Genomic DNA, 8,723 nt, shown 5'->3' with positions numbered 1-8,723 from the left:
TTTATGTTATAATGAATGCGCGTGTAGCGATGTTGTTTTTTATTTCAATATTTCAAGTTAAGCTTTATTTTATAGTTTTTCTTAGACAATGATAAATGATGTACACAAATTTCAGTATGGAAAAAAAGTGCAACACCTTCAACGAAAAAAGTTCTCAAAAATCTTCGCGAATTGAATGTACTATCTCGATCATTTAAACATCTCGGTCTCGCTTACCACTTAAAATGATTATTTGAATCTAAAGTATATATTAAATGATATTTAATATTTGCTTTAGAGATGATATTTCGACAAATTTGTTTAAACAAAAATGTTAAGCGCATATGCGTAATGTGGAAGCGGGATTCTTCTGCTTGCGTTTCTATGTTTATATCATTTATCAGTTTAAGCACATACGATTAAATGTAAAAAAAATATTTTTAATTGCGGATCCGAAAGAAATATTTATTAGTTGCATTGAGATACGCAAAAATAGTGCCGAAAATCAATCGATTGTGCTGAAGGTGCCGGCTGCTTCCGAAAGGGCCGAAAATGGCACAATGCATAGGGACACGATATCGAACCGAAAGTATCGATATGGTACTCATTTAAAGTATCGCTTTAAAAATATCGGGTACCCGTTAATATCGGAATAAAAAGACTCGATATTCTAAATATCGAAACCAAAATCCAAAAAATTTATCTGAATATAGGTTTCGCAGGTTTCGCTTCTCCCTCAGTGTTGGAATGTGAGTTTATGACATTCGATACGATACTAGGGTTCTGGTACTCGATTCCAAAAAATATCGTTTTAAAACTATCGAGTAGAAAATATCGGTATCGAATGCCAAAAGTATCGATATGGTATCGTATCGTATCGAAATTCGTGTCCCTAACAATGCACACTCATTTTCCATCACTGTCACACATACAATCTCACTATTCTGTTGACTTCATTTTACCCTTCCGATAACTCTTTGCTTCCTCGCTTGCCAGCACCGCTGTGCAAAGCTTTGCACGCGCAGTCGCCTGCGACACATATGTGCTGGTTTGGGCATCCCTACATATAACATACCATTTTTTGTTTGCAAGATGGGAAGCTAAACTCATTTGTTCGGCATTTCCTTTTACTCTCGTCTTCTCTTTGTGCAATTTTGTATTAGCTCTGATCCGGTAAGTGTTGCCAGGTCTTCCACATGAGAAAACGTCCCTCTTGGTCTGAAAAAACGTCATTTGCTGCCCAGAAACGTCTTTTCCAAATGTATATACACAGAATTGTTCTTATTAAACTTGTATTGTATACAAATGTACATATGTATGTACGTAAGGCATATCAAAATGTCATTTCGACAGAGCACATTTAAAATTCATTAGAATCGAATTCATTCCGATCTTTAATATAAAAATCATTTTATACATGCACTTTTGATTAAGGGCGCAGGGCGGAATAAAGCGAAGCTGCTGGTGTCCACACTGAACGAAGCGAAGCGGAGCTTTTTTCATGAACTCGGCTGCAAAGGTACCACAAAACTTACCGTCAATGAAAAGCGGAAAAAATATTTACTCAATTTTATTCAAAAGATTAGTTGTAAAAATCGTTTTTATTTGAATATTTTGGTTTTATTTTATTTTATTTAATATGTATTATTTTTCCAAAAAAGCATAGCTCATTATATAACAAACACAATATAAATCAATAAAGTTTTAGCTAGATTTTCAACATTTTATTCAGATTTTTTAGAATATTCTTGAGTATTCAGTTTATAGCCCATTAAATTCCAGGGCAATAATGTGCAAGTTTTAAGTTTGTTACAGCTTTTTTGGTGCCTTTGCGAGCGTGCGTGTTGCAATAGATCAACTCTTCTGTGCAATTGCAAGCATTGCAATAAGCCCCGTAACCTCAAGTATTTACACGACCAGAATAAAGTGTGAGCGTAAGTACTTATTCTACAAGCAAATATACACGCTATACATTAAATATATTGTGCATAGAGAAAAATTACTGGGAAGTTAAAGAACGTAATTTTTTACACATTAATCAGAATATAAACTTAAGATTCAATGTGAATGTCGATGATATCTGCCAGTACATCNACTATTTACACGACCAGAATAAAGTGTGAGCGTAAGTACTTATTCTACAAGCAAATATACACGCTATACATTAAATATATTGTGCATAGAGAAAAATTACTGGGAAGTTAAAGAACGTAATTTTTTACACATTAATCAGAATATAAACTTAAGATTCAATGTGAATGTCGATGATATCTGCCAGTACATCGGCATTCATTTATACATGTCAGTTTATCGCTCCCCGAATTTAGAGAGCTAGTTAATGAAGAATGCATTCGAACCCATTCGCAAAACGATGCCATTGAAACGGTTTGAAGTCATAAAAAGATTCCCGTCGTTCCGAGATGGGGATGGACGCAATGACCGCCGTTTTTATCCGTTATGCTGGTCTTGTGAGCAACACTCAAACGCGTTCGGTTGGTGGCCCATCTTCAACAAGTCAATCTTCTACTCCACAAGATGAATCGCAACCCGCTGCTCTGAGTGTTGACAGAAAATCTGTATATCATGTTGATGACGTTCGTTTCAATGGTAACAATCAACTTCCTAAATGGCTCGAGAAAGTGGAAAAAATGGTGCGAATTTTGTAAAAAGTCGCAAACTCAATGTATTTGAGAAGTATGCAATTTATATTTATTTGAACTGCGACAAAAAATTGCTTGTTGGAATAGCACTCAAAAAAGTAACACATTTTTCTAGATTCCATTGCATTGCTAAACTTTTTGGAATAAAACCGTTGGTACTTAATAAAATTTCTATATGTTCATATTTTTTGCTTTAACCGCTATGAGTGCCTGGAGGCACTGTTTCGTTTATCTCACCTGGAAGTCAAACGAAGCGACAAAATGGTATGTAGATGACGACATTGAGTTTATCATGCCCAAGTTATGCCAGAAAAAAATTCCCAACCATTTCTGATCACTATTTCAAAGTTGCCGGTTTGAGGGTTAAACTTATTTTATCTAATTTTATGAAAAACAGTGTTGTAAAAAACTTAGATGTAGATGCAATTTTAACGGATTTTGAAAAACTAAATAACTATAACGACGAAAAAATTACGTTTGAAAACATAAGCAAGGCGCAGTAGGACATGTTTTTGAATATAGATCAAATCTTTATTGGTAATAATACAGAAACCTTTCTGAAAAAGCCCGGTCTTTGTCAATCCGAAGTGATTGAAGTTAAAGAATATATTTTAAAGTTTTATGTTGAGCTTATTGTTCAATTTAAAAAGCGATTTGATTTTTCCAGAAAAGATTTGCAATATCTGTCTATAATAACTCCAACTGAAGTTATTTCAAATGATGAACTTTCGTTGTTGCCTTTACTTTCAACATTTCCGTATTTGGTTGAAGGAAACTCGGAAGATGTTAATACAGAATGGAAAATGTTGAGGCTAAGCAACATCGGCCTTCAGCCTGATATGGATATTATAGATTTTTGGGAAAAAGTCTCATTGCAAAAAAATGGGTTGGGAGAACAATGTTTTAAAAATCTCACGAGTTTCGTATTTAATATTTTGTCACTACCACATAGTTCTGCTGCTGCAGAAAGGAAGTTTTCCGACTAGAAACCAACTAAATATAAGTACTGTTGATACAATAATGCTATCAAAAGAATTGATTGCTGAAAAAATCGAACCACACTATGTGTGGTGTGCAAATGAAGCATTCAAGTAAATACATACATAAGTGCATACGTACATACTTTAGTTAAAGTTACCAAAGGCCCTTAATGATGAATTTGTTTTTAAGTGAAGCAAACAATTTTTCAAGCTTTTATATTGAATGCTTTATCGCGGGTTTCTGGAAACAACATTCACAATTGCATTTTCAAGATATAAATAAACGGAATATTTTGAAAAAAAAGCATATTTCCAAAAATTGTATGTGCCTTGGGTAATGTGAATAATCACACATATGTAGGTACATGTATTTTTATACGTATTTCTTGTAAATTTTCAAAATGTTAATTTTACACACACTTCCTTTTTTTTACATACATGTATAAATTGTTAAGCTTTAAGTTTGTATTGATCGAAAACCGAATATCTGCATTCTTTATGAAACAAAACTTATATGATCTCAAAAGCGTAGTTAAATAAAATGTTCCTTATTAGAAAACTGTAAGTTTTTTATTGAAATAACTAAAATGATATTGGTAGATTTTTTCCAGATATGGTAGATTTTTTTCAATTGGATGGTAAGTTTTATTTTTTTCCAGTGGCAACCCTGGTTACAATCTAAATTAGCCAGCATGGGCACCGACTTCAAACAGATACTAGAAGTGCGTATAAAAAATCTCAACCAACAAAAAGCGCGTCGGGACCAATTCGGGCAGTCACCAATTGCTGCTAGCACTGTTCGCTCGAGTACAGCGAAACAGGGCTCCTTGCTGTTAAGCGAAGAGAATACGGCCGTAAGCATTGACATGGCCGCAAGTGATACAACACCATTGCTGGGTGCAGTCTGAGGTAGTGGAATTCAGACGCAGCAGCAGATTGCATTATATGATGACTCCGATAGTTACGTGCAACAGCGGGCTGAGACTATGCAGAACATTGAATCGACTATTGTCGAGCTAGGCGGTATATTTCAACAATCAGCACATATGGTTAAGGAGCAAGAGGAGATTGTGGAGCGTATCGATACAAACATACAAGATGCCGAATTGAACATAGAAGCGGCGCATGGTGAAATATTGAAGTACTTCCAAACTGATAAAAATCTTCGCAGTACTGATATTCTTTTTCATATTCTTCGTAGTTTTCCTTATATAATAACGAATATGTTTGTGACACGGCAAGATTTTAACAAGTTCAGATGCGCGGTCTTAAAGTTGTGGGTTTTTAAATACATAAATATATAATATCCTATTCATATACATACATATAAAAAACACTAATGTAATAATGAAATTAAGTCTTATATGCCACGTGAAACACGATAGCTTTTAGAAGCAGTCACGTAGGGTTAGACACTAATTCTGCCAATAATAAAATTACTTCACTTAGTTTCACTTTTTTTCAAAATTAGTAGAGATGATCCTGTGTAATAAAGAACCGATTTATGTAATCATAAATATATAAAGAAAAGTTTAAAGCTAAATAAAATAGAAATTGTTATTGGCAATAAGTACATGTGCTTGTTTATTAATAATTCAAATATTATGTTCAAACAAATTTAAGTGAAAGGTATGCAATTTCAAGAAAAAAGCAATTGCTTAGTTTTTATCCATACGGCTTAACATTTCCGGTAGGAAGCAGAAGGTCAGTATGTATAAATAAAAAGCTTTATCAAGGGAACGTGTTATATTTTCAAATAACAAATAAATAAAAAATACATCGTAATGAAATGTTGCCGTTTATTGCATGTGATCTGATGCCGGATTCAATTTATAGGTTCTCGTAGGTAGCTCGTTCTCGAAGTCATCAGTGGTGAAGTGTTTTACACAGATGACGCTGGTTCGGGCGTTGAAATCCGTTGGTCTCCGGCAGAACTGGATCCACTTTTCAACCAACTCAATGTCGGCCAGAAAAGTAAAAAAAACTGCACCCAGATCCTTTGGCACTAACACTAGCACAATTAACCACTGCACACCTCATTTTTTTCTTTAATTTATAACTTTTTTATAAGTTTTCACAAAAAACAAAACAACGCTCAAAATCTTTCCAATTTGTAAATTTGTGAAGTTGAAATAACCTAAAATGTCACGAACCAGAAAATGTAAACAAAAGTATTGTGTGACGTCAGCGAATGGGTGGATGCTGTCAAATCGACGAAGGGAGGGTTAGCGGTCCGCGAATGGCGCGACCTTTATTTTCTGGATCGTGGTGGGTGATGATCTACGTTAATAGGCAAAACCAACCGCAACGTTGTTGTATCCAATACCTACTATTCAATTACAAGTTTTGTCTAACCAAGCACAAGAAAATTAGCAAAGTACGAAGTTTCATTTAAAAGCAAATGCTCATTTATATGGTTTCCTCAGCTTGAAATCTACAGCTACCTAGTGCTTTGGTAAGAGCTGACCTATTTACTACTTCATTGACAATATATACGGAAATGGCGTCGAACTCACCGTAAACTTGTAAATTTTATGCTGTGTAGGCTTGTGCATGGTCATACATAAATTTTTATGCACAATAGGGTGGTCAACAAAAAAGTTAGGTCGGAGTTTTAATCTCTTGCCCCCTAGGATTGTACTACATCGAAAAAATATTACCCTTGTTGAAGTGTTGAAGTAAAACTTCCTAATCGAGTTCGGAGATGTTTGCGTTAAATATTTAACACCAAGTCATAAAATCTATATCGTCCGTTAGAAAAACGACCCGGCGCACAGTGGCTTAGCCCCATACATTGTTTGGAGGAAATTAGAAGTAGTAGGCGTAGAGCTTTAATTTTTAGGATGCAACCTCTAAGGACATAAATCATGAAAAAAAACGAAAAATGGGTGTGATCGGTTTATTTTAAAGCATACCTCCCATACAAATCTAACCTAAAAATGCATTAAAAGGGCACCAATGAATAAAGGACTCCCAAATTTCGTCCATATATTCTCAAGGATGGAATAAGTAAACATACAAAAAATTAGCAAAATCGATTTTCTTTAACGCATACCTCCCATACAAACCTAACCTCAAAAACGCACGAATGCACGAGTCCGAAATTTTGGCCATATATTTATAATCCTACCACTATTAAAAACTAGCAGAGCACCCGACGTCGTTCGGGGTAAACAAATAAGAATGTAAAAGAGTAATACAGATATTCAGTTCAGCATAATGTAAAGGAGACAAACTATTTTCTTTGTTTACATTAAGCCATCCTTATGAGCCATGATTCAATAATACAAGGTTATGTAAATTGTGACAGCTCATATTTGACACTCCTTTATTCAGATTTGTATTTTGGAAGTAGGTAGAAAGGGGAAAAATGTGATCGCCTTTTGCGAAAACGGTAGTAGCAAGGTACTACAAAAGGTACGCAAAGTATACAATTAGAAGCAAAAAGTGTATTATTAATTATATGCAAATTTGCAATATATTTGGCGTTTTAATGGAAATACTAAACAATACATAAAAATATGCATTTCTGATTTCAGTTATTCGTCATTTCCTGGAAGAAATCTAGAACACCGACCGTTCAGCTATGCAAATTTCAACTAATGGAAAATTATTTGGCGCAAGTGAAAAATTAAGACGTTCTAGAAGGTTAAATTTCAGGTTTTAGATTTTTTAAATATTAACATCTTGTGAACTATATAACCGATTAAAAAACTGATGACGTCACCATGAAGATAATTAGTTTGTCTTTCAGCTGATGTAAATCATTTATAGATTTTTGTATTTTTAAACCAAAACCACTATTTATTTATGTTATTTTTTTCGTGAAATAACCTTTTTTGAAAAAACTGCATAATTAATGGTAAAGGAATTTATATTGTTTAGAAAGTACAAGTTATTACCTTTAATTCGATATTACGTATTTTGTCATAATCTACTTTTGGGATTCAACAATTTAGTGATAATAAAAAATACAAATAAATAAAGCAAATAAACCTCTTATCTTCTTTATTTTTTACCTGCGCCACATAAATTTGGTATCGTTGAAATCAGCGTAAAAAGTTCTATTAATCGGAATTTTGGTTATTTTATAGCTAAACGGTCGCTATTCTACACTTGTTCTAGAAAATTACCCAAACGAAGGTGATGCTCACGAATATTTAGTATGAAGAATTTTTGGTTTTACTACTAATATCACTAGAAACTGTAGAGTAAGCAACATTCTGCACAAGTAAAGGAGCCGATTTTATGTGTGGAAGCGAGAAGACTGCTTTATTACAAAACCTTGCTATTATTGAATCATGCTTATGAGCCATACTTTTAGCTTTATCGTGCTTTAACTAATATTGTTTACTTAAATTTATTTTTAGCAATTTATTAATTTCTTTAGATCCGCAAACTCGTTATCCGTAGTTATTCGATAAAGCTTTTATCTCAGTTTATTTGTCACTCCTCTTCGACTTAAAACGACACAATTTTAGCTGCTGGAAAATGCGGGTTTTGATGAAAGTTCCTTTTTTCAAGCCTACTAGGAATTTAATTTTCTTCGAGTAATTCATTTGCATTTTATTTCGACCGAGACAAATTCTTGTATTTCCGCGTTGAATAGAGAAAACCTGATTTATTACCTCTCCAATGGTATCCCATTTTTGTAAATAGAAATATTGAACTTATAACGGAATTTCGTTGACCCAACTTTAGGGCTGCCAGACGTCCCGGTTTTCCCGGACATGTCACGGTTTTAGACTGTTTGTCCCGGTGTCCCGGTCCAACCTTAAAATGTCCCGGATTTCACTTAAGTGTGCAGATTTTAATTGCAGAAATTTTTATTTGCTCGTTTTATTTTCGTGCGTGCTTTACTTCCAATGTAATGCCGAATTTCCACTAGGAATTGAAATGACAAAAAATGTATGCCATTTAAAAAAATGCCATGTGGAAATGAACTTAATGACTATTTTTTAATGTAATGACACGATTATTTTTTAATGCCCGACTTTGTCATTTGTCATTTTTGCCATTTAATGCCTAGTGGAAATCCAGCATAAGTTTTCGCGACAAAGTTTATATAATATAAAAATGTGTGTTTATAGTGTTTTAATTACCC

General features: G+C 33.8%; 2 protein-coding genes across 2 annotated transcripts in view; one reads left to right on the top strand and one right to left on the bottom strand.

Annotated features, from left to right (window-relative positions):
• Positions 1–8,723, bottom strand: part of kar (monocarboxylate transporter 10-like protein kar) — a 185,810-nt gene that overhangs the window by 10,517 nt on the left and 166,570 nt on the right. The window lies entirely within an intron of this gene.
• LOC108358265 (syntaxin-5-like) lies at positions 4,358–5,870 on the top strand. Its single transcript, XM_017609489.1, has 2 exons — positions 4,358–4,760; positions 4,821–5,870. Exons 1-2 carry the CDS (start codon positions 4,606–4,608, stop codon positions 4,921–4,923), a joined length of 258 nt encoding a protein of 85 aa, XP_017464978.1. The 5' UTR covers positions 4,358–4,605; the 3' UTR covers positions 4,924–5,870.

The sequence above is a fragment of the Rhagoletis zephyria genome, unplaced genomic scaffold (assembly GCF_001687245.7).
Source record: "Rhagoletis zephyria isolate East Lansing unplaced genomic scaffold, Rhagoletis_zephyria_1.1 Rzeph_scaffold_00229, whole genome shotgun sequence".
In the NCBI taxonomy this organism is placed as follows: Eukaryota; Metazoa; Arthropoda; class Insecta; order Diptera; family Tephritidae; genus Rhagoletis; species Rhagoletis zephyria.
This window is presented reverse-complemented; position numbering and strand designations above follow the sequence as displayed.

Excerpts from the sequence above, each read along its gene's own strand:
- LOC108358265 (XM_017609489.1), top strand. The coding sequence starts at position 4,606 with ATGCAGAACATTGAATCGACTATTGTCGAGCTAGGCGGTATATTTCAA. Across the intron at positions 4,761-4,820 it reads GCGCATGGTGAAATATTGAA|TTTTCCTTATATAATAACGA; the intron begins GTACTTCCAAAC and ends TATTCTTCGTAG.